This window comes from Cydia fagiglandana, chromosome 17, assembly GCF_963556715.1.
Source record: "Cydia fagiglandana chromosome 17, ilCydFagi1.1, whole genome shotgun sequence".
Taxonomy (NCBI): domain Eukaryota; kingdom Metazoa; phylum Arthropoda; class Insecta; order Lepidoptera; family Tortricidae; genus Cydia; species Cydia fagiglandana.
In genome coordinates, this window is record NC_085948.1 from 11071165 (window position 1) to 11098555 (window position 27391).

The 27391-nt window shown below is 39.6% G+C and overlaps 2 protein-coding genes across 2 annotated transcripts; one reads left to right on the forward strand and one right to left on the reverse strand.

Moving 5' to 3' along the window:
- Positions 1–2203: 2203 nt before the first annotated feature.
- Positions 2204–23457, reverse strand: LOC134672487 (succinate dehydrogenase [ubiquinone] flavoprotein subunit, mitochondrial). The gene is made up of 13 exons (XM_063530427.1): positions 23288–23457; positions 22518–22776; positions 21709–21782; positions 18767–18942; positions 17950–18102; positions 17385–17542; positions 15812–15976; positions 14731–14930; positions 13689–13886; positions 12392–12536; positions 4502–4737; positions 3619–3785; positions 2204–2719 (listed from the first exon to the last, which is right to left on the reverse strand). The coding sequence occupies exons 1-12, from the start codon at positions 23333–23335 to the stop codon at positions 3630–3632; spliced, it is 1968 nt and encodes a 655-aa protein (XP_063386497.1). The 5' UTR covers positions 23336–23457; the 3' UTR covers positions 2204–2719; positions 3619–3629.
- Positions 23458–23744: 287 nt separating this feature from the next.
- Positions 23745–27330, forward strand: LOC134672476 (transcription initiation factor TFIID subunit 11). Its single transcript, XM_063530416.1, has 5 exons — positions 23745–23916; positions 24107–24211; positions 24732–25194; positions 25490–25674; positions 26288–27330. Exons 1-5 carry the CDS (start codon positions 23865–23867, stop codon positions 26419–26421), a joined length of 939 nt encoding a protein of 312 aa, XP_063386486.1. The 5' UTR covers positions 23745–23864; the 3' UTR covers positions 26422–27330.
- Positions 27331–27391: the final 61 nt, after the last annotated feature.

The window sequence follows — 27391 nt, forward strand, 5'->3', positions numbered from 1 at the left end:
ACCCATAAATCGGTCGCAGCTGGCGTAGTATTACCTAATATTATTATTCATAAATAGGTATGTGTACCGAGCTTAGATTACCGTGGGGAATCGGATCACAGGGCCAATCGAGTTGAAAAAAATATTTAGAATATTGTCTATGACTGGCGTTGCATGGTTAGAGGAGATACGTAGACTGCATGGTGCAATTTAAAAGTGCGCACATATCAATGTAATACCTATAAGTATGTGTTTCCAATACCTGTTAGGTACTTCGTAACAGATACGATTCCTCTCGGGCTCAATCTTTATTGGTTCAACAGTTTAGCGCTCAAAAGTAAGTTACGGATTACAAAGTAACTACAAAGGTTTCCGCGCATATAAAATAGGTAAGTATACGCATTAGAATAAGAATGTCATGCTCGTTTCTCTTTCTCAAATAGCATCACAGGGCAAAGGCCGGGCCCGTACGCTTCACTGGATCGATAAGTTTAAGGTGACTACTCGTCTAACCCCAGATTCGTAGATACTTGGAAAGTGTAGGTATTGTGTTGGGGCCCCTGTATCGTTTTCTTGGTGCTCGTTTTCCTGTTGTATAACATTATTGCACTTGGATTTTATCTCTAGTGGTAACATAAAATCACGATGTCGCAATAATCATTATTGTTATTAGTGACCTTTTTAACTTTTACTTGTCTTTGTCATGACTAGGTACTTACACCTTATAAAACAAAGTCCAACGCCGCGTCTGTCTGTTTGGGTATTTGTCCGCGATAAACTAAGGCCGAGCCACACCGGCTGCGTGTGCAGCACGCTGCGTGGCGTGCGCTGCGTGACGTGCGCAGCACCCCTGTCACACCAGGTGACGCGCATCACGTCACGCAGCGCACGCCACGCAGCGTGCTGCACACGCCACGCAGGCGCACGCTGCAGCTCAGTCATGCGTGCAGTAAAATAAAATACTCCTCCGACAGTACCTACATCATGTTATTATAACTCCCGTTGCAAATGGAAGCAGCTCACCTAATGCCGCCATTGCAATTAGAGGAAAAAAAATGTCTCATATTTGACGAGAATCGATGTTCCCACAGGCCAAATTAATTTTTTATAAGACGTATTTTTTGTAATCTTTGTGCTATGTTGTAAATATACATTCGTATTAACGAACGATTTTAATTAGTTTTTCTTTTATCACTGAATACGTAATTAAAAACCAGCACGCGCACCGGCCTAGTTGTAAATAAATACAAGTGAGCTACGCGTGTACACGCACAGCACCGAGCTGTGCGTGTCCGAACCCGCTCGGTTCGCCCTCTCATTGGGAACGCAGTTAAACACAACGTCATCACTGCACGCAACGAAGCGACGTTGCCGCTCCGCTGCGTGGACGCGTGCACGCAGCCGGTTTGTCTCGTCGGAGCTGCGTTGCGTGCAAGTCCCGCGTACGCGCACGTCACGCAAGCGGTGTGTCCTCTCTTATGAGTTTTCATATTCTACAACGCAGCGGGACGCGTACGTGCACGCGCATGTCACGCACACGCATCGGGTGTGGCTTATTGGCCTTAGGTAAGCTGGTTTTCTGAAGCGAATATAAAATAATGCAAACACATTGTATTTATTGGCATTCACATGCCATTACACAGTAGGGTAGCTTGAAATAATTAGCATTTAGGTAGTACACTTATTTGACCAGCCATAATAAGCATGACAGTTTAAGCATTTTAGTTCTTACCTGTACTTGTTGCATAGGTAAGTTGTAAATTCCATATTATTTCAACATAAGTCTATATAGACATACTTAGTATAGTATCTATACTTATTGTAAGATAGAAGTACATACTAGTGCTCGACGCTGCACTAGTATTATCACATGGGCACTTTATGTCAAAGTAATAGGTTAAATTTGAACGGCGAAGATTTTTCTTTATTCAAATTTAATCCTTCTCACCTTATAGTCTTGGGCGATAAATTTAAACTTATTAAACCATTAAATTGGCAATGGGTCACATGAGGCAAATTATCTTTCACCGTCTTTTTCCATCTTTTTTCCCGAAACAGAATAATTAGTAGATACCATTGAGCTTTGAGGAGGCTTGAACTCACGGCATTCCACATTTTGTAACATTTAGGTTATTCTATACTTTGTACGTCAATGAACCATCGTCTTCTCTTCTATCTAGGAGTGGGTTAATTATTAAATAATAGAGTAAAATGAAACCAGTACTGCAAGGTGTATCAATTAATAAACGTATATTTTTATTTGTACACTTAACTTCTAAAAATCATCATTTGATTGGGTGTCATTGGCGTCACCTTCAATAATTACAATAGAATGAATTTCATGAGGTATTGATAAATGGTATGGGTAAAAGTATCGTTCGTCGGTACTTAAAAGCAACATAATATCGCTTATCACATTTATCATATTAAGTACCCGGTGCTGCTGAGTCCATCAAAACATCGAAATAATAAATGCTGAACTATCAAAAATATACAACAAGTTGCTGGCATGAGAGAGGCAAATACGTATTTGGTAACAATCTGGCACTGATTTTGTACGCTGCATTAAGATTAGTTGAAGTTAGTACTATTTTACGGAGTATTCTTGTTGGAACGTTATTACTTAACCAGTCTACACTAAAATAAATAACGATATAAATAATGGTTGAAATGAACACTAATACGCGCGGCGGCCGATGAATACTGTTTTTCTCAGTCAGCACCCGTGAGGAGAGATAACCTGCAACACAAACGGAAAACTTTAAAAAATGAGTGCAAAATTAGCATGTTTACAAGAGCGAGGCGTTTATAAATCCCCCGGCTTGACTAATACGTAAACATTCAAATTAGGTCGCGCACACACATGCGCTGTTAGAAAAAAACCTTTTATTTTTGTTATCGTATATCAGTAGTAGGAATTGTTGACACAGACGTCTATACTACTCGTAAACATGTGTACAATTGACATACATATTTCTTGGAATTTACGTTGTTTAATTTAAAAGTTTTATGTGTTTAAATGTTGTTTATTTGGAAATAAACATATTTATTGTCACAAATAATATAGGCAGTAATCAATTAAATTAGCTACATACCTACTTCTCTCTTTATGATTAAAACTGTTTGTTACTAAGATCCGTCTAATCTAACTAGGGTAATTCGGCAGTAACTGGCCGCCCTCAACTAAAAATGAATTCTATTCACCTAAAAACAGAATTCATTTAAGTATGTATAAGGTTTCAATAACTGGCCACCTTATACTAAAATGAATTATATTTATAGATAAATAGAATTAATTTTTGGTTTGGGGTGGCCAGTTACTGGCGAATTACCCTAGTTAGATTAGCTAGGGTTGCCATACGTCCCGGTACGCCGGGACATGTCCGCGGCGTCTGTCTCCGCTAGTGTGTGCTATCCGTCTAATCTAGAGTTAGACCAAGCCAAGTCTGGAGTGCATTGCAAATGTTACACTGCGCTGCAATTATTGCGCTGTTAATTATGACATGTCTTTACATGTCAAAATTTCATAGAGTTTGACGTTTAAAATGACACTTGCACTGCGTGGGCTATCAAAATCGCTGCAGACTTTTCCCGGTCGGACTCTGACTATGTAACCACTTTGACATCACTCAAACTCACCTAAATTTAACCTAGTAGGTCCTAATGACCGGCGGCACGGTCTTGCATTCGCCCTGGTCGAGCGTGTTGTCTATTACAGGCCGGTACGACAGCTTGGTCGCGCCGGTCGCGGCGTCTGTCTCCGCTAGCGTGTGCTTGCGCCAGTGCTGCTCGAATGGTAGCTTCGTCTGTTATGGAAGAGTTTACGGGTAAATTAGTGCTGGCAAAGAGAATTTGAAACAGAGAGTTACTGTCATGGTAAATTATGTAGCTAAAATACATTTACTGCCATCTTTCGATCATTATTATTTCACTGATATGTGTTAGCTTGTTAAATAATGGATATTAACGCCATCTACTCGAGAGTAGGGTAGGCCAAAGGTATGGTGCAATCTTTTCGAGCGATGGCGCCATAACCTTTGGCCTACAGTCGAGTAGATGGCGTTAATTTCTATATTTAACAAATTAACACGTTTTAACAGTTTTAATTTTCAGTCGAATATTATCTTGCCCATAGAAAACCGTTGTAAGGCGGGTTACTGTTTTTTATAATCGGCTTTAAACCAACTTCAATTTAGATTTGTTGTGGCAGTTTGGCTATAAGACAGGCTAAATAGTGTCAATTTTGCATTTATGTACATATTTTAAAAAACGGTCAAGTGCGAGTTGGACTCCTTCATGGGCGAAGCTAGGGTTCCGTAGCAGCAAGTAAAGTAACATAATAAAATTGCGGTTTACGATGTATGACGTATTAATAAAAACTACTTACTAGATCTCGTTCAAACCAATTTTCGGTGGAAGTTTGCATGGTAATGTACATCATATATTTTTTTTAGTTTTATTATTCTCATGGATGCACCTTATTTCCTTCTAATAAGGTTAACAAACGGAGAATAGTACCGACCTGTCCCTCCAAAGACTTGGAGTAGTCGTATTCGTCGCGCCTGGTCTTGAAGTCCTCGCGCGCGTGCGCCCCGCGCGACTCCTCGCGCACCAGCGCGCCCTCCACGATCTGCACCGAGTTGATGAGCAGGTTCTGCAGCTCCAGGGTCTCGATCAGGTCGCTGTTCCAGATCAGGGAGCGGTCGGACACTTTCACGTCCTTGATCTGCTTGTAGATCTCGTGGATTTGCTTGTGGCCTGAAACAATAATAATAATAAATACTTCCCACCGATGGGCACAGGCCTCCTCACATGCGCGAGAGGGTTTGAGCTATAGTCCCCACGCTAGCCCAATGCGGATTGGGGACTGCACCTTACACCTACCTTATACCTTTATGTATGCAGGTTGCCTCACGATGTTTTCCTTCACCGAAAAATTAGTGGTAAATATCAAATTATATTTTGTACATAAGTTCGGAAAAACTCATTGGTACGTGCCAGGATTTGAACCCGCGAACTCAGGATTGAAAGTCGGACGTCATATCCACTCGGCTACCAACGCTTAAAACAATGAAATGAAAATATTTATTTTCAGGCAACTATTGGCCCATAAATTGGACCTTAAAACTAGCATACATATTATTTACAATGTGCGGTTTGAGTAGAATGTCTTTGTGTTGGTGCGGCCGGTTACACTAGCAGTACCCTGTTTATCAAAAGCTTGTAACTTGTAATACAAGTAGAAGTCCCTTTCTAACAAAAGCTGTCAAAAAAGGACTTCCACTTGTAATAAAAGTTACAAGCTTTTGATAAACAGGGCACAGATGGTGATCGTATTAAGCTTGCTATAATAAATTATCATGACAGGTTTTACAATTATCTATGCTACGTTAAAAGAATCCGCCCTCAATGTAAAAAACCGGGCAAGTGCGAGTCGGACTCGCGCACGAAGGGTTCCGTACCATAAAGCAAAAAAAAAACGGAAAAAAATGCAAAAAGAAAACGGTCACCCATCCAAGTACTGACCACGCCCGATCTATCACGGTTCGTGAGATACAGCCTGGTGACAGACAGACGGACGGACGGACGGACGGACAGCGAAGTCTTAGTAATAGGGTCCCGTTTTACCCTTTGGGTACGGAACCCTAAAAAGGTCCGAAGTCTTACTATTATGCTAGGTAATTAAATTTAATATAAGGTTATGTGGGGTAAGAAAAACCGTATGGGTAATAAGTCCTTCTGCGTAAGTATTTTATGTTAATACTATTTATACATTAGGTTTATTTCTATAATAGTTATTTAATTTTTAATATTTTTAAGTGTCTATCTGTTTAATATTTTCCCTGCAAGTGTCCTTCTTGCCCCATAGTTTCTCTTATCCCACCTAATCTTAGTGGTCTTGTGATTATTGCGAATTTTCGTGACCATATTAGGATTATAAATATTAGAATAACTAAAGAGCCAATGAAAGGTAAATATAAACACACTGTCCGAAACCCCATATTACGAGTAAGTTAATATAATAAATATTTATGTTAATATTATAAAAGTACCAATTTTATTGCATGGCGTGCATACATAAATCAATGCTATCAGCTTATGCAATATTTTACGGCCGACATTGGAATGCCTGTTAAAAATATATAATCCTCACATAAATATTGTACTTGCGACACGTTTCTAAAGGTGACGATTGTCGTTTTATATTTATCACGAGTGGCGTTCTCGCGCGCGACTCCATACATCTAGCGCGACTTCCAGTATGGACTCGTGCGCGAGAAGTAGTGATGGGTAGGACATCAATTTAAAATGAGTTTGTATGAGTACCTCATTTTCTAAAATGAGGTGTTACAATGTCTTACTTCAAATGAGGTGAGGTACTAGCATATTTTCAGCGTCGACTATTCCATTAACTCCAACGGCAACAAAAATATTTAATGTATATACATATTTATGTATTCATCACTTCCTTTATAAATAAATAAGTAGTAATTCATTGGAGTGCAATTCTGGAGGTTAAGAATAGAACTTTTAGGAGAAAGATAATTTTAGAATCAAACTAAGAACATAAAGTACCTAACTTAATTTGCTGCTTTTATGAAACTTGTTCTAATGTAGCTCTTTTTTATTGTTAGATTGTTTAGACCTCCTCCTTGCTACTTGATATAATTTTAAGTATAATAATCACTAGCGACCCGCCCCGGCTTCGCACGGGTTAGCAAATTATACACCTAAACCTTCCTCAAGAATCACTCTTTTGATAGGTGAAAACCACATGAAAATCCGTCCAGTAGTTTTTAAGTTTATCGCGAACATACAAACAAACCCACAAACAGACAGACGCGGCGGGGGACTTTGTTTTATAATATGTAGTGATATATTTCATAAGTACCTATTAACCATAAAACTACCACAATTTTTAACAAACTAAGGAGAACAAATTCAATATTTTCACAATCATTATTATATAGAAGTGACTAACTTACCACCTATAATTTAACAGTAATATCATCAATATGATAATAAACATAAACAACCATTCGAGCCGGCCGCACCGTCTACATTTACACTTCATTTTTTCATGCAAAAGGCACCAAGGAAGATCCGCGGGTATATTTACTGGCGAAAACTATGTCCATATTTTGTTATGATTATAAGAATTATTACTAGGTATTAGGTATTAGAGAACTAAAATTAGCTCTAGAGAACTAGAACGAAGTACGGAAAAAATAAATATAAATATGTCATAATCATAACTTGTCAGTTCGAAGACGTTTACAAAGAATGTTAATAAAAAGTATTGCAAATTCAAATCGGTATAATTTACATCTACATGTTTATTTTACCTATGCAAATTATACTTACTTTTTATTTAATAAACTTGAAACTTATTGAAATTATCATAAATTGTGTACGCTACCGTATTATATTTCAATAATATTTTAGTCACTTAAAGGATTTCTGTTTCTAACCAAGCTTCGTAAATGCCCGCCTGGTATACAGAGGGCGTACCGCGAACCAAGTTCGTCATGTTGCCTCCCTGTCACACTTACGTACGAATTTACAAGTGCGACAGAGAAGCAACACGTCGAAATTCGTTTTGAAGATTGATTTATCGCGCCATTTTGACACGTAAGTTAGGATCAAAAAGGCGTAAGATGTATGAAATCTTGCAGCGCTTACGCTTGTTGTCTTTCGTGTTTAATTTTTAACGTATTTTCGGTGGTGACGCGAGGCGATATTGAAGTACGGCGCGTGTCTGTCTCACTCCCTCTTTGGATATTTCTAATTCGTTGTTTCATTTTGAGGTATTCATGTCACAAAGAGTCGGTGAGCGGTACAAACTCAACGCTTTTCTCGGTGGACCTTTTGTCGTTGCAATAAGGTTTGTAGTTCGGCAGTTGACAGTGTGGACCATTACGTCCATTACTCGTTTCTTCATTTGAGTTTCGAGTGTCGGCGAGCGGGTGAGGGGTGAGCACCTCGAGCGCCTCGCGCGATCCAGGGACTCTTTTGCGAGGTTATGAGAAGCGTATGAGTTTTCAGGGTCGCGAGTGAAATTGAAAGGATAAGAGTTTTTTGAAATTTGAAGTGTGTGAATGATTTGTGTGGCAAGAGGTGTTTGTGATGCGCGCGAGTAAATGAGTAAAATGAATAGAGGTGTGATGTAAGACATTTTTGCGGTATGAAGTACTGCGACAAATTAACAAAATGAGCGGTACAAATGAGGTGCTTCACGAGTGAGCGACTCAACACTAGCGAGAAGGCAACTTATGCTAGACCGCCAGGGCACAAAACATTTTCTATATGTATGCGCTTTGAAATTATAGACATATCACATTTTATTTGTGTTTTTACTTACGACATAATAATCAAGTACATAGGTATATATGAGGGGCAAACTGAAAGTGTTTAGAATAGAAAAAGCTGAAGTAATTAGGACGTTACTCTTTATTTTAATGCGTGCTTTATCTCTTTCTGACCACGCATACAAATTTTCATTAGGGTAGGATTACCCTGAAGCGCACACAGCTCATTCTTCCAATGCCTTTTTTGTATGGCGATTTTAGGTCCTCGGAGGTTTTGTATGAAATTCATGAGGTACCCATCGGGATTCAAGCTTTTTTGACACAAAATAATTTAAGCAAGATTTTTTTAACAGTGTCATATGAATACTGAGGGATATCAAAAACTACTGATATACAATTTTTTGCCAGTATTTTTTATTAACCGCTTAACCGCACAACTGTGCGATGTAAACTTTTGACGTCACTCTTGAATGACATGCTTCTCTATGATCATCCGTTGAATACCTACAAAAGCGATTAAATGAGTAATTTAAAAAATAAACCGACGTACAAGACTAGGCTTCATTATGAAACTATAACTGAAGCCTACTGTAACTCTGTTGTTGGCTGAGCCCACAATGAAAATCGTTATAAATAGTAATACGAAAAAATTCTTAGGTCGAAATTGGAATAACGCTCGACGTACAATTTCCAAATTGCCATCAATCCTGAAACACAGATAACGACCAAATTGCATATACCTCAAAAAAAGTATAAAGAGTTATATTTTCATAAATAATATGCCTCTTTTTGTTATATGATCTCTAAGTAGCCTTTTCTAAGAACTTTCAGAGTTCCCTACGTATCTATATGTATTAAAAAAATACAAACATATGACTAATCATATAAATTGGATACTGTGTAGAATCATAAACGCATAAATACCTACATTATAATCTGCAACGAGTGATAAAAAAAAGTCAGTGTCGTGTCGTGTCGGTATTTTATTATGTATTTTAGAACGTCTGTTCAAGTGTACACGTGTATAGTATTATTATTAATTCTTCATTTCAGATAAATTTTATCCATAGAATTGTTAGCTTGGCTTATGACTACGTTAGTTAGGGGAGGGACCCCCTTGTAAATTAGGACTTATTACAAGGCGGTGCCCGAGCCTCCCCCACAAGCCCCGCTGGACAGTCGGGGCTCTGCTGACTGGCTAGGCAGCCCAATGGTCCCCTACCTCCCCTACTTAACTACTATATACTACAATACTTATTAAACTAGTATGTATACGTGAACTAGTATGTGTGCGTGATTTCTTTGCTGGCAGTTTAAAGAAGAATTAAGTATCTGTCTGACAAGTCGTATAATATCTATATATTTTATATGTATATATATATATATATATATATATATATATATGTATGTATGTATTATTAATCTATATTTATGTATTAATGCCATATTTGTTAAAGAATCGTGTGATATATGTATGTATGTACATTGTATATATTTTGTTTCTAGATAAGTTCTCTTTTGGTTTTCTAATGCACCACCTACAATATTTTCTGCTTGGCCTTAAGGTTGACTGGTAGAGAATGCCTCATGGCATTAAGTTCGCCTTTTGTACATTAAGTTATTCTTTTGTGCAATAAAGTTTTAAATAAATAAATAAATATACTAACTAACTACTGTTAAAACAAACGCTAGCTAGTTTAACCGTGAAGCGCTATATTTAACTTATAAACAACGTAGATGGAGCAATGATGCCCTTAATTTAGGACACGACCTTCATCGAAATTTAACACGCATACGCATATACGCACTTTGATATGAACGATATTTTATAACAGATTCCATATTTTCCACATGTTGTAATTTGTCTAACTAAATACTTAAAGACCGAAGAAAATAGTTTTTATTTCTTAGACTTAAAATGTCCTATGTGTGTGTTCCGCTGCTGGGCTAATAAAAAAAATGTCCTATTCCTATACCGTACTTTGTAAATGCAATAAGTGCATAAATAATATAAATTGTGCATACATAAATAAAATAAAATAAAATAGCCTTTTATTTCGACCTTAAATTTTTAAATGGTACATTTTGTCATGTTATTGGATATTTGTCATGTTATTGGATATTTGTCAAATTATTCATATTAGTCAAACATATTACACTATTATTCTCTTTATTTATTTTTCTTCTTAAGTTAGGTTAATTATAATATGGATATAAAAGTAAAATATAAAAACACTTACAAACAATAAAAAAAAAAATTATAAACACATTATAAAAAACCTAACCTAGGGTGCCGCCGGCAGCGGGGCAGGGCCCAAGCTGCCGGTGGTCAGGGCCGCAGAGTGAGGAATCGACGTACTATACGCGCCGTGTCCAAAATTACCGCCTACCCCCTTACACTATTATTATTATTGTTTGTATCTACATTTATTGTTACTAATTATTATAATTTTTAAATATTTAGAATAAGGTTGTTTGTCATTTTTGTTAGAGTTGACATCGGTCGACTTGCCTCCCGGCATAGGCCTCCCCTAAGACCTTCCATTCCTCTCTGTTCGTTGCTCTTCTTGTCCATGTCCATGTTGGTCCAGCGATAGCTCTAATGTCGTCTTCCCATCTGCGGTATGGTCTGCCTCTTTTCCTCTTCCCGTCTTTGGGGTACCAGGTTGTAACAATTTGTTTGTTACAAATTGTGCATACATACAATGTAATATTAGTGAAAAAATACGTACTGCATAATAGCGAGTGTTAAAAGAAAGTAATGCATATTAAAAATACACACGTGCAGAATATTTATCAGGAACCGCCAACAAGTAACGCCGCGATTCGGGAAATGAATTAGAGATTCAATAGATATGAAATAGTAACGATATGTGACGTTCCACGGCAAAAGGTACCATCGCCCCGACTGAATATTGGAGCGGCGTTAATAATAGCGTAAGCGCCAGCCTCCATAAGGTACCTTTTGCAGTGGAACGTCACATATCTTTACTGTTTCATATTTAGTGAATCTCTAAGTCATTTCCAGAATCGCGCCGTAAGTTGCAAGTCTCAATAAATCTTTAAAGGAAATTGTACAACAGGTTCAAGCATGTAACAGAGCATTCCATAGCTTTAGTTAGCACAATAGGACTCATTGTTTCCAAGGGTTGGAATTGTTTTTATGATGATAAAAAAAAGGTTGCACCATTTATGTCAGAAACAATTGAAACATTAAGTTCGTCTTCGCTGGCCACACGCTGCCGACCAAAAAACTCGTTTTTTCTCTACGATAAAGCTTTTTTGTCGATTTTCGACAACTACCAGATTTTGTAGCAAAAAAACTTCAAGGGTACCAACGGACTGTCTAATTTTTATGCACATGTTTTAGCTATAACCTTTCTATTGAGTGAGAGTTCGAATACATTGACTATTGGGATACAACTTGTGACTTTAAGGCTTTGGACAGAGAGTCTATTTTTGATTTATCTTTGGCGCGCGTGGTATTTCTATACAAGGAAGATCCCCGGGTGATGCAGTTGGGTGTATTCACAATTTCACATGTGCGTGCTCTTGATTTATGACAATGGCCTATTATTAGTGCGTCTTTGGTTATAAATTCCGATGGACATGTGCCGTTATATTAACCACGCCGTCAAAATTATGAATTGATTTTTGTAGAATAAGTTTTCGTTTTGCCTTTGGTGACTTAGCACGGTACGCTAAGCAATAACTCTTTTATTGGCGCTGGCCTAAATTTATCAGGGTTAGTTTTCGCTATTTTTGTATAAAATATTTTCACTGTTTAATCACGGTTAATAAACAATCACGGAAAGCATACCTCTCCTGTCACACTCGTTAGAGTCCATTTAGACGGCGCGCGAACTCGCATGCGATTTTAGTTACATTGCGGACTACGAGTATGTATTGCGGACCGAACAAATACTGCAATGTCTACCGGAACTCACACGGTTTAAATGAGCCCTTTACGGCTCAGCCATAACTTTACGCAACTGGCGACGGCGGCAGCGCAGCCATAAGTGGGAACGAAAGGTCCGATCGCTGTGTCTCGCTCCAACCTATAGTTATCGCTGCCGCCGTCGCAAGTCGCTCAATGTGCTCACCCTCCTCGAGCGTGCTCTTCTGCCGGAACACGGCTGCGTTTTTCTGCATGCACTTCTGCATCCTCAGGCGCAGGTCCGCGGTGGAGATGCTGCCGTCTGCGTACCGGATCTTGTCCAAGTTCGCAACGCTGGCTTCACCAGTTGTCTGTAAGATATTTGTCTTATAATATCTATTTTACTTTTTACTTTTGCGCCGTATTTTTTTTACTTATTTTATTTTTACAGGACATTGTTACTATGGAACGACCGAGCGAAGCAAAGTGAAGTTCTTACATTCGAATTGAAATATTCGGCTGGCTAGGGGAGGTCCCGGCATTTCGATGTTTTTAAGCTGATCTATCAGAGAATAGTTTGATGGGCAATTACATAACATAAGTACATGTATTCTAATTTAAATTATATTAGGCAAACATCTAGTTGAGGGCATTATATTTTAGTAATTTAATTATGAGCAGGGTCGATTAAGGGGTTATAGAGTTAGAAGAGCCTAGAAGGCCCAAAAGCTATTTGTGAGGTGTCTTTGCTATTCTGGTCAACTCCTTTGCAAGAAAGTATGAGGGCCATAGTGTAAATACATTGGTAGGGTATTGTTGTCTGGTCAATTGTGGTGGGTAGGCGAAAAGTAGGCGTGTCAGCCATTTTGAATTTTTTCACATTTTTTATTCAATCGTATCTACACGGCGCGTATCAATCACAAAATTCACAAATCAAAAATCACACCATAACGATTTATCGAACGTGTGTAAGGTAAATCATAACGAATCGTTTCGTCGCTGCAATTCATCGGTACATTAATCAATTAAAAAGTTATGATTAGAGATGCAACGGATAGTTGTTTGGCCGGATACCGGATATTCGGCCCGACCGTCAGCCGAATATCCGGTATCCCGCCGCCGGATATTCGGCCAGCGGAACTATACCTACATTTCGGTTTTCCAGGTGCGCATTCTGCAGGTTTGACCTGTTACCTAGTGAATGTTCGCGCGGACTCATTTCTAGGTTCGAAATGAGTGCGCGTGCAAGTCAATGGAATTATTAAATTCTTCTAAAATAATAAACAAGTACGATTATGACCGTGTCTGTTTCTTAAATCCAATTTGTTTACTCTGAAATCAAGCAATGTTACTATCCGGTATCCGGCCGATAGGTGGTAACTAGTATCCGGTATCCGGCCGGATAGTAAAATAATGGCCGGATAGGCCGGATACCGGATAGTAACCGGATATCCGGTGCATCTCTAGTTATGATAAAGCGTAATGGTAGTGGTCTGTGGCCCGCTTTACTAGTAGTTACTCACGTCCTTGAGCGGCGCCTGGGCGTCGCCGGGGCGGGAGGTCTCGGCGATGGTGATGGCGCAGGCGCGGCCGAACACCACGATGTCGAGCAGCGAGTTGGCGCCGAGCCGGTTGGCGCCGTGCACCGACGCGCACGACGCCTCGCCCGCCGCGTACAGCCCGGGGACCACCTTGTCCTGACCGTTGTAGTGGGTGATCACCTGAACAAAAAATATGTTGTAGAATGACTCTATACTCATTCTACACTGTGTTTCTTTTGATTTCCGTTAATTTCAATGGTGCATTCCTGAGCTTAAATCAAGTAACTTTCTCAAAGACACCGATATTCTAATTAACTTCATTTCGGAGATAATCAATAATTTATTTTTTTCCTATAAAGCCTCTACAAGCGTGTACACTTGCCTTAGGGCCGGTTTAGATATTGATTAGTGTTTAGAATGAGTTCACTAAACTTAAGTACAATCTCGGTCGATCGATGTTCGAAATGACATTGATATGTCACAGATTTCAATTGTTTGGTTGAGTTAAATGTAATGCCCGTGTTACAACAACGCTATATGCTACATTTAATTACTTATTAAACTAAATTAAATTAAAAAGTTAGTGAGCGTGCCTCCCATGTTGTAGTGCACGGTGGGCAGCACGGGGATGGGCTCCTTGGTGACGTCGACGCCGGCGAAGATCATGGCGGTCTACTGCAAACTGTAGTATAATAACAAACGGTCAGACTGACTACCGACCTCTCCGCGGTAGTTGGTGGGCGTGCCTCCCATGTTGTAGTGCACGGTGGGCAGCACGGGGATGGGCTCCTTGGTGACGTCGACGCCGGCGAAGATCATGGCGGTCTACTTCCACTGCAATATAATAATAAGCTGTCAGACTGACTACCGACCTCTCCGCGGTAGTTGGTGGGCGTGCCTCCCATGTTGTAGTGCACCGTGGGCAGCACGGGGATGGGCTCCTTGGTGACGTCGACGCCGGCGGAGATCATGGCGGTCTACTTCCACTGCAATATAATAATAAGCTGTCAGACTGACTACCGACCTCTCCGCGGTAGTTGGTGGGCGTGCCTCCCATGTTGTAGTGCACGGTGGGCAGCACGGGGATGGGCTCCTTGGTGACGTCGACGCCGGCGAAGATCATGGCGGTCTCGGAGATGCCGGGCAGCCGCTGCTTCAGCTGGTCGGGCGGCAAGTGGTGCAGCTGCAGGTGCACGTGGTCCTTCTCGGGCCCGCACCCGCGCCCTGGAGACAATCATGTATGTCAACATATATAAATTCTATAACATATATCTATTTAATATATGTATAATATAATTGACTTATATCGACCGGAATATAGAATAGAATAGTTTTTTATTCGTAAACACACAGACAATAGACATATAGTGAAAAATAAAGTGTCACGAAAGCCCCATCTCAGCATGATTACTGATTACCTTTTGTCAAAACTATTATGTTACCTATATAATATTCAGGACGCCATTCAATGTGCAACCATTGAGTCATTTTGATGCCCTACACATTTATAGATCAGGGTGTCCCTTACTCACCAGGCTAATAAACCAGATTTAATGGCCCGCTGTGATGAAAACCGAACGGTGTCCCTTTTGTTTGACATAAAGTTTTAAGACATAATATATTGTTTGTCATATTATCATTCTGAAACCATTAACTTGGAACAGGATTTGCGTAAGATTATCCCATAGATAGGTTAGGTTTGTTTTATGCCAATCCTGAAAAGTTACGCGTTTCTAAATGAAACATATTATGACCAACGAAAATGCGGACAAACAATACATTATGAATTACAACTTTTTGGGAAGCAATAGAGACCCAAACCGAATATTTAAGGACTCTTCACGCCAATACGCAGGTGCTGCCTTGGCACCTGGCATATCACCTGCTGCTGGTGCCGCCTGTCGCTCACCACATACATGGTGTGGTGTGGTCACCACACCATGTGTGTTGTCGGTGGTGCTGGTGTGTGTCTGTGTGTGTGTTGTCGGTGGTGCTGGTGTGTATGTGTGTGTGTGTGTGTGTGTGTGTGGCGGCGAATGATATTGTCAAGTTTACCGTTCAAGTTAAAGATAGCAGACCATCCTTATGAAATAACTGGTTCTTACCTTCCATGATCTCAACAGTCATAGCCCTCGAAACGACGTCGCGGCTGGCTAGGTCCTTGGCGACGGGCGCGTAGCGCTCCATGAATCGTTCGCCCTTCGCGTTCACAAGGAACCCGCCTTCACCGCGGCAGCCCTCAGTCATCAAGCAGCCGGCGCCATAGATGCCTGCAAATTTTATTCCATTAATAATAATTCAGCCTATATACGTCCCACTGCTGGGCACAGGCCTCCTCTCATGCGCGAGAGGGCTTGGGCTATATTCCCCACGCTAGCCCAATGCGGATTGGGGACTTCACATACACCTTTGAAATTCTTCGCAGATGTATGCAGGTTACCTCACAATGTTTTCTTTCACCGAAAAGCTAGTGGTAAATATCAAATGACATCAATTATTCCATTATTTACTCATAAAACATTCAAGTTTTGGAAAATGTTTTGTATTTTTATTTTTCCCTTTTTTTCAAAGGCTAATAAAATAACCTTCCAGACACTAATCGCTTAATCAGTAAGTTACTTACTACACTTAATCAAGTTAAAGGTATAAGAAAAGCCACAATTGCCACAAATGAAAACCCTAATAATAAAGATCCCCATACGTACGGAACAATTACGAACAAATACGTACGGAAAAAATACTGTTCATCATTAGGTTAGATCCTACTCTACTACTACGGTAACAAGATTTTAATAGAAGGTACCTGTGGGGTGGAACTGCACGAACTCCATGTCCTCGTTCTGCAGGCCGGCGCGGGCGGCCATGGCCGTGCCGTCGCCCGTGCACGTGTGCGCGGACGTGCAGCTGAAGTACGAGCGGCCGGTCCCACCCGTCGCCAGGATCGTGTTCTTGGCTTGGAACCTGATAATAGAAGGTACCTGTGGGGTGGAACTGCACGAACTCCATGTCCTCGTTCTGCAGGCCGGCGCGGGCGGCCATGGCCGTGCCGTCGCCGGTGCACGTGTGCGCGGACGTGCAGCTGAAGTACGAGCGGCCGGTCCCACCCGTCGCCAGGATCGTGTTCTTGGCTTGGAACCTGATAATAGAAGGTACCTGTGGGGTGGAACTGCACGAACTCCATGTCCTCGTTCTGCAGGCCGGCGCGGGCGGCCATGGCCGTGCCGTCGCCGGTGCACGTGTGCGCGGACGTGCAGCTGAAGTACGAGCGGCCGGTCCCCCCCGTCGCCAGGATCGTGTTCTTGGCTTGGAACCTGATAATAGAAGGTACCTGTGGGGTGGAACTGCACGAACTCCATGTCCTCGTTCTGCAGGCCGGCGCGGGCGGCCATGGCCGTGCCGTCGCCGGTGCACGTGTGCGCGGACGTGCAGCTGAAGTACGAGCGGCCGGTCCCACCCGTCGCCAGGATCGTGTTCTTGGCTTGGACCCTGATAATAGAAGGTACCTGTGGGGTGGAACTGCACGAACTCCATGTCCTCGTTCTGCAGGCCGGCGCGGGCGGCCATGGCCGTGCCGTCGCCGGTGCACGTGTGCGCGGACGTGCAGCTGAAGTACGAGCGGCCGGTCCCACCCGTCGCCAGGATCGTGTTCTTGGCTTGGACCCTGATAATAGAAGGTACCTGTGGGGTGGAACTGCACGAACTCCATGTCCTCGTTCTGCAGGCCGGCGCGGGCGGCCATGGCCGTGCCGTCGCCGGTGCACGTGTGCGCGGACGTGCAGCTGAAGTACGAGCGGCCGGTCCCACCCGTCGCCAGGATCGTGTTCTTGGCTTGGAACCTGATAATAACAATAAAAACACCAGTCATCAAACATATATACTTACATTTTTGTGACTTTTTAAAAGACGCAAAATTTAAAAAAAATAAACTTTTTCAGAGATAAACTGCTAGCCACTTTGATATGTAGATGGCTAGCCAATTTCGCCAGAAAATTCATGTTGTAACATGAAACTGGCACCACCGAGAATTATGTTAAATGGTTAGCAACCAAAATTAACATTTGTATCAGTAGGTTTAAAAAATCTTTTTGTTCGCTAATCTGCCAGCAAGTGTTGTTTATATTAATTTTAAAGATTATGTAGTCACTTGCTTTTAATTGCTTGCATAAAACGCTTAGTACTCGAAAGACGACATAGTGAAAAAACAAAGATTTAAAAAAAAAAACAATTTAAAGGCGTAATTTACCTGTGCAGTGTGCCGTCCTCGAGGTTGATGGCGATGCAGCCCTTGCAGACGCCGTCCTCCATCAGCAGGTCCAACGCGAAGTACTCGATGAAGTACTCGCAGTCATAGCGGAGGGATTGGCCGTAGAGTGTATGTAGCAGGGAATGTCCAGTTCTGTAGCCAGAGATAAATAAAATTTGGGGTATAATTTAGTAATCCGAATACTTTGAGAACAGGCTAGTTTCCAACAGAAGAAATTCGCGCATTTGGCTCTTTGGGGGTTCGAACACATGTGTGGCTCTTCAAGTCACCTAAAAAATTAAAACTCAGAGTTGTAAGGCCATTAAAACCAACATTTGTAGCTCTTTGCGGTTCCGTAAAACTAGTGATTTCTACTGCGGATGGCTCTTTATCCAAAAGTTTTCCGACCCCTGGTGTAGGACATAGCTTTAGTTTGTAATTGGTATAGAGTATATTGGTATGTCGTCCTATAATGGCTAAAATATGTTACTAGTGCCAGGCGTGTCTCACTCCGCGATTTCGTCGCTTTGCTACAGGTAGCTAAAAGTACATCCGTTCGACCCCAATTTTGGGGTTTGCCATAAGCCGCGCGTGGCGCTGTCGCCACCTAGCGGCCATATCTGTCCTGATAGTAACAGACGCGTTTTGTTAGAGAGTGAGTCTTCTGTATCAGTACTATTATTTATTCTGTGCTAGTGCTTACTATATTATTGTTATATTATTTTCAAATGTTGTTTTTTCTATTGTATTTTATGTGCATAACAAACACAATCTTGTATTGTTGATGAATAAATATGATATGATATGATATGAGTACCTGTCCGCGACGGCGCAGCAGCGATGCGCCTGGCCGCCCTTGCCGAACTTGAGCGACTGGCCGCCGAACGCGCGCTGGTAGATGCGGCCCTCCGGCGTGCGGGAGAACGGCATGCCGTAGTTGTCCAGCTCGATAACCGCGTGTGGCGCCTCGCGAGTCATGTAGTGGATGGCGTCCTGATAAACGATAATAATTCTACCGGGGCCCATTTCTCCAACGGTATTAGTCTAATATTATTAGTGTGTTGCCATGGTTACCCATTTTAGTTACCATTTTTTTGATTTCGATTTGACAGTTTGTGGACTAATAATATTAGTCTTAATACTGTTCGAGAAATTAGCCCCAGATCGGCTTTTGGGAATAAGGATTTGGGCTCGTATATTTCTTACAATTTAGCAATTCAATCCAGTTTGACGAAAATCCGTTTAGTACTTGAGCTACTAGGTTTTTGCGTTTTACTTCTAACAGCCCTCCACTACCTACGGGTCCTAAGTCGACGAGACGCCCTGAAATAGTCCTCGAGTATGAGCTAAAAATATATACAGTAGGTAACTCCGGCCATATTTTCGATGTCTTTAAGTTACGTCACAATCTGCATTGTTTACAAAGTATATCTAATCTCTGATTGTTGATAAAGACAAATAGGCAATGCGACGTATATAAAAAAGAATCCAAAAGAGAACAAGGAAGGCATCGTAGTTTTTGCCATAGTTTGTCTTACGTGTAAATGTAGGCGCATGCAACTATAAAAGCCAACGTTATTTCGTAAAGAAACTCATCTAGAAAGCAACTTCTTGGCCTAAGAGCTGTTTCCCACTGACGATGACGTCCAGTTTTTTGCGGGATCCAGTTTTCTGTAGTATGCTTGCAGGAGCCCGCAAACAGAATCCTCGTGGGAAAGTTACTATATTAGCACCTATACAACTAAAACCCACCTGCAAAAAACCGTACCCGCAAAAAACTGGACGTCAGTGGGAAAGCGGTCTAATACTTCAGTTTGTCAACTGTTATGAACTACAAAAGACAAACCACATTCAAAAAGTATGATCCCATAAGGACCGCATTTTGATATAGGTAAATAACTAACCTTTTGGCCGCCGGACCTAGTCCGCAAAGACGCTCACTCACACGCCAGAGCAAATTTTAAGTAAACAACTAATAAAAAGTTTAGGGATTGCAAATAGTGATATCGATATTTACAATTTATGGTAAAAATCTTTTTAATTTCGCTTTGTTCTTATCCTGTTTTAATTTAATTCCAAATTGCCAAAATTAAACATATGTTTTACACCCGAAAATGTTTAAAATATAGGGATTTAACATATAAAACAACCACTAAACAATGTCGATTCAAGACGTGATATCTCCGCACTAGGCTGTACGAGAAGTCTTTTTTACAAGACAACGGCGCGCATGGATTGCCCGCAGTGCAGATCGACAAGGACTGTTTCCGCGCGTATCAAGTAATAATAGTCTCTAGGTCAACGGCGTAAGCGCTTGTCGGTACGTAAACTTTATTGGCGTAACGTTAAAGCTGCGCATCATGTGTCGATAAAGTCAATATACCGGAACTGTTTTAGTGAAAATTACACGTGGGTTGAATTTTTAATGAGTGAAGATATTATTCCGGAATTAGAATCTATCATTATAATTTCAGTTTGGTTTACATTAATCTATAGGTAAACTCTTATAAAAAAAACGGTCAACGACTTGTTATAAAAAAATTACACATTAAGTTCAATATTATAACAAAAAACTAAAGTCTGATAAACAGGTATGTCCCTGTACTACTCTTGTGCGAAGCGGTCGCTGCGGTGTATCCCTTCCCACTAAGCTATAAAATAACATCAAATATTTTTTTTATTTATCTCTTCTGCAATTAAATAGTCCACAATCTACAAGGGCAAATTTACTTGTCTGACTCTACTTTATAGAGCTAAAGAAGCTGCCTGAACTTTAAATATAGTTATGCCTATCTGACTCTCGTTCTACGTATTCTAGTAAGTAGTTACCTAAAATTGGCGATTAACAAGTGTTCAAATACTTAGATAAAAACATATTTCTGACTTTATATTTACTTTAAAAATTCCCATATCGAGTTAACATTCCCATCCCTAGCTGTCTTTTATACAAGACAACGGCGACGAGGAACATGAATAATGTTGAAAATTGGAGCAATTTTTTTAAATGCCTTATTATAAAAGAAGGGATTTATATAGCGGCTTAAAAAGCAAATAAATGAAAAAACAAAGACCTGAAATATGAACACGAGTGTAAATTAAATTGCAATTGTTATTATTTTCACATTAACTCAGTGGTTGAATTTGTGTCTTGTATACAAGACGACGGCGCCAGCGTAACGTTCTATCGTTGTCTTCTATACCGGACAACGGCGGTCAAAGGGCTAAAGCTGTATAAACGCCAAACGACCTTGGGCCAGCACATAAACAAGCAAAGTATGTCGTTGCCGTGGTTGGTTATCAGCAACTACTTATATGTGCATAGTTATGCAAATTACAGCACATTACATGTGCATTAGAGCCACAAATAATATGTGTGCAGGAAATTTCTACAAATGAGCTGAATGGTTCCTATTTTAGCTTATTTATATTTTGCTATGCACTTAATATTATATATTTTTCAATTCAAATAATTTATTTCAGAACAAGTAATAAATATATGACTCACAAAATTAAGGGAAATGGATTGTTATACTTATATGCCTCTACCTATAAGACTGAAAACACTCATAATATGGAATGGGACATTTTTGCATGTAAGTATGGATACTATGGATGAATATAAATAAATCAGTAGGTACTTAGCTAAACTTAAGTGTCAAGCACTTTATAAATATTTAATTTCAGTTTCTAATGTGATATTGTTATAGTTTGATGGATGTTCATATAGTTATTAAATTAGGCACTTTAAATATAATTTACCTGATCTCCCAACCAATCTGAGCCCTTCACTGTGTCATACATATGCCAGAGCCAGCTATCTTCCTCCATATTTCCTGAAAATAATAAAATTAAATCCAATTTAAAACATTGTTTATAATAATTTGGAAGTAGCCAATCTTTGCTGAAATTTTATAAAAAACTTTTTTTTAAATTATTATTACAAGATTTCTAATGGAAATGCCTCAACAGACCCTATAAGCCCTCTAAAATATATAAATGTAAAAAAAAAATTTCTAATATTTTTCAGTACCTGAACATGATGAAATATATATTTGAAAACCTTTATTATACCTATTCTTGAAACGGAACTGCTAAAAATAGCAATTTAGACATTCCCTTGATTTTAATGTTAAGTCTTTAATCTGCAAAGTATACTTATATTTCTTTTAATGAGTTTAATCATTAGTATCATGACTTTGATATAAATAAGTTGTTATCAATTAAGAATTCCTCTAAAACAATTAACAAGGTACTTTCTAGAACCTACTTGAATAAAAAGGATGAAAAGTTGTAGTAGTAAACTCTTTATTGTACAAAAAGACGTATTAAAAATAACATACAATTAGTAAGAAGTACAAAGGCAAACTTATCCCTTTGAGGGATCTAAAGTTTTGAAATTCCATAGACAACATGTTAACTCAGCCCATGGAAGCTGAGATCAAATTTGTGCTTTATTTAGATGATCTTTAGAGATAGAAAAATATATTCTCGAGAGGCATGCAGCTCAATGTCTGCTGTACACAATTATTATTCTGAAGTTTCAAATTACAGGTAAATAACACACATACCTAAAGCAGCATTGATCCCACCCTGAGCCGCAACAGTGTGAGACCTCGTAGGGAACAACTTAGTAACTACGGCAGTTTTGAACCCCTCCTGCACCAGACCGAAAGCCGCACGCAACCCAGCACCTCCGGCTCCGATGACCAAGGCATCGTGCTTGTGGTCAACCACAGTATAGGCCTTGGTCATGTTTGTGTTTGATGAGCCACCATCTTTAGCAGCACCTCCCACAGTTAAGTGGAGTCTTCGGTATAAATATGATGCCTGCAACACAAATTATAGACATGTGACTTTTCAATTACAACACTAAGCATGCAAGCCAGTGTAGCTTTATTTGACGTTCATAAGCGCATTGTAATTTGCATATATTAAAAATAAACTATCTTCATCTAAGTATAGTAGTGTTTACTATACCCAAATGTGTACATAGTGAGTAAGTTATTTTCATGAATATAATGACTTCTTAATTAAAAAGCAATGGCACCGCTGGAAATTTAAAGATTTATAATTATGTTTGTTTACAAATATATCTTCCTAAAACATCCAGAATGCGAGAAAAATCCGGGAAACAATAGGACAACCTGGTTAAAACCTTGATGTCAAACCAAACCTATAAGATGTATAAATAGATGTTTAACCATTATAATATAAAGCAATTTTTAATCCGTTGCGCAACTATTAAGTAGAAAATATTGAAGGTGGCCGATCAAAACATCTCCTGAGAATGTATTACATAACTTGTTTTCTTTTATGAAAGACTTTTGTGGTGACTTACCAATGATGCAGGGCTTCGGGAAACGGCGGCTTTCATAATTGAACTCATGATGGAACTCTCTGTTCGCACCCTGAGATCAAATTCAATAAAAATACACTAACGATCGAAGTTTTCGTGGAGATTGTACTGTCAAACGCAGCTATCACATTGCTTGAAAATTTTTTTTTTCAAATATATTGCTGCACATTCCTGTATTTATCTACTTAAAAATTGCCATTCATTAAGATGTTTTCAGTAGTTCTACACGTCTAGCACATATTGCCTCACCTCGTGTGACTATATTATGGAATGTATGTTGCATTTAATGTATGAAGTCCCGCAAGTTGCGGCAAGATGTGCTAGACCAAATGCTAGACGTGCTGAGTTGGTTTAGATTTTCTGAAAGTAAAATACACCGCAGTTATGTCATCTGTCAAACTATGAGTTTTGCTGTCACTAATGGCACTTGTCAGTGAGTGAAGCAAAGTAAACGCTAAAATTAATTTTACAAAGCCCTCGCAATTCTTGCATTTACTTTTAAATTTATCAAAAATCTAGATTCTGCTAGATCTATATTAGTTCAAATCGAATATTTGTCATGGCAGACAATCCTAGTGGTGATCCACTGTCGGATGCGGATAGGTTGAGAGGTAAATCCTTGAAAATTCTCGTCACATATAACACTAGTTTAAAAAGGTTTATTTTTGTTGATAAACACAGTAAACCTTTGTATCAGGAATATAAATGAGTGCGTAGAGCTGTTACTTAGATCTATATAACGATTAAATAAACGATTTCGGTGTAGATACTTTGTATTCTTAACCGCATTTTTTGTTATAGAGGACGAGCTAGCTCGAGAGCTGGAGCACAGTGACACCGATGAAGAAAATTCTCAAGAAATATCTCTAGAAATAGAGGAGAAGCTGCTTAAAGATGAACCTGAATGTAAGACTTGTGCACAATTATAGTTTTCTCAAACCCAAATACCACAGCAGGTATTTGAAAATGAAAATCAAATAATAGTAACATGTACCCCAGATAAGACATAATATCCCCGACAGCTATAAACCTCTTACTCAATCATTTGGCACTTATTCCGTTTTGATATGCACCCTACAGTGTAGGGCCTACACTACACAATTACTAGCAACTCCTTGGAGGTTTGTTTACCCCATGTAAAATAACCTAACAGTAGTTTAAAAAATCCTTCTCTTCCGGCCCTCCTCCTACTGGATGGTGTGCTCAAATTATGACACCTCTGCAATTAAAACTGCATGAGGTCATGCACTTGGCGGGGAACAGAACCCTATGGAGGAACCTGGTCTTGCAACAGAAGGATATGATGTCACAATCCTCAGTATTGAGAAGAAGCGACTGAAGAAGTTTAAAAAAAATGTAGCTTAGAATTTTTTATTGTAATAATAGTGACAAAAAATGTTATTTATACAAAACATTTTTATTACAGATACAACATTAGTAAATTATGAAGAGAGCATACAAAGTGCAAATAAACCAGACAATGAAATTGTTGAGACATATTCTGACAACTCACAAAGTGTGGAAACAATCCACAGAGCCGACGAGCTGGGTAACATCTATCTGGACAGCTCGGAAACGTTCATAAACCCACAGGTTGATGATAGCATAACAGATCCTGCTGAGACCTTTGATTCCTACATGTCAGAATACAGATTTGAAAATGAAAATCAAATAATTGATAACACCACATTGCAAACAAATGAAGCGAGGAATGAAACAAGTGAACCAGACGAGTTAAAAGATAGTATAGTGTTGCCAGATATGAATGAGTTCCAGCAAAATGAAGGAAATTATGACTCGCAAACGGCCGAAGACATGCTCATGAGTGAGCGAGAAAGGGAGAAGAAAAGCAAGAAGGAGTTAGAGGAAGAAGAAAGAGAAAAGATGCAGTAAGTTGGGCATGCAATACAATAAAAATATTCTGTATTACTCACCAATATCAAAAGATACATGAGCATGACATATAAATTGAACTATGTTAGACAACAGATGGTCTTACTGCTAAAGTGAAATCTCTTTGAAACAACCCTCCAATACATAGAATATTTCAACCTAACATTATGATTATAAATTTCCACTGTCCAATAAAATAATCATCAAAAGCAATCAAAATGCTTTCATAGAAATTGCTGGAAAGTGGTATGCTTTAGTTCAGTAGTTACAAATACATATGTTGATTTTCAGGGTACTAGTGTCAAACTTTACTGAAGAGCAACTGGACCGATATGAGATGTACAGAAGAGCTGCCTTCCCTAAAGCTGCAGTCAAGCGGCTGATGCAGACCATCACGGGCTGCTCCGTCGGCCAGAATGTTGTCATTGCTATGTCTGGTATAGCAAAAGTATTTGTTGGAGAGGTGGTAGAAGAAGGTTGGTATGATCCAGATCTTTGCAAGTACTGGGTGCCTAGCCAAGGTGAGAATTGTTTGCGCTACGATAACACAATGCGTTGTGCCTCTCTATCACTCTTTCATATTAGTGCAAAGTGCAACAGTGACAGTTGCGTTTTGTTCACCATGGAGGGTAAACGAAACGATTGGTATGTTGGCTACGCACCCAGTAATAAACTAATATTGGCGACTGTTTAATAACTAGCCGCCTTATACTAAAAATGAATTCTATTCACCTATAAACAGAATTCATTTTAATATCGTAGCTAGTTAATAAAGGGTGGCCAGTTAAGTAATTGACGATTTACCCTAATAAGATGTTTTTTCCAGTAAGCTACCTTTGTCAGCACCCCCTTCAATCGGACTGGCAATTCTTTTAAACTACCCGCATTCAATCTTGATTATTCACTTTTGCACTAGGGTTGTCACTCGGCTCACAAATAACAGGCACTCACAAGTCAGTAAATGAATGACCTCTACTCTACAGCTGCAATCAACTCAAAGAAGGTTTAGAATTAGAACTCTAGTCTTTTACTAACACGATATAGTAAACGAATTTGAGCAAACTCTTATAAACCTTATTAATTCTATAGCCCTGGAAGTATTGGAGAAGTCCGGGGAAGCGGGCCCGCTGCAGCCCAAGCACCTGCGGGAGGCGCTGCGCCGACTGCGGATGAGGGGAGCCATTCCCTCACGGAAGGTACACCGGAGTATGTTCAGGTCGTAATGTATTATTCTTGTAAGTAAACAATATCTAGAGAAAATGGGGTTGGCAACTGTCAAAGGTTGTAGATGGCGCCATCATAGGTTGCCCTTCATTCTATGAGATTTGGCTTAAAAGGCTGGCATAAAATTCCATTAATAAAAACAAATTTGACACAATTCTAGGGATTGACAGGGCAAGCTATGCTGGCGCCATCTGCTTAATACTTCGACCGTCTGACCCCATTACGTATGTATACTCAAAATCAAAGTTAGAAAAATAATAATAGATAGTTCAAGTTATATCTAAGGGTTCCTCTACACGATGGGCCAACGCCGGCTACTCCAAGGGAGCAAGTGATATTGCTATCTCATTCTACCGCATGGCTGCGTCCCTTGGAGTGGCCGGCGCTGGCCCATCGTGTAGAGTAGAGGAGCCATAAAGGAATCCACCTGTTCAAATTGTTGGTCCAATGTGTATTTCCGTCTCATAGTTTGCAATGAGAGTGAGACACAATGCACATTGGACCAAGAAATTGGACAGGTGGAATACCACCCTAATGGAAGATCTGTCAGGTATCAAAATAGCTCTTCTAATTTAATTAATTAAGTGATGCACATTAGGGTTAGTGTATAATTTATTCAAGTACAATATTTTTGTTGTGCTAATTACATGAACTTATTTATTGTCTGTCATGTCATGAAAAAAATTTTATTCAATTAAATTTCGAATTGAATGTAAGTACATAAGTTGACACCTACCCGTAATTTCTGCAGCAAAATTATATTAACCATTTATGTGAAAAAAAAAGCAATGAACATTTTGTACATACCTACTAATATAAAGTACTTATTAAGTAAAAACTTAATATAAAATAAGTAGTACTGCTTAATTTGTTAAATTTGATAATAAATCAGATGATAAAAAGTATAATTTATTGTTTACTTTGATGTTTAAGAACTGAGATATATTTATTGTACATATTAGTAATAAA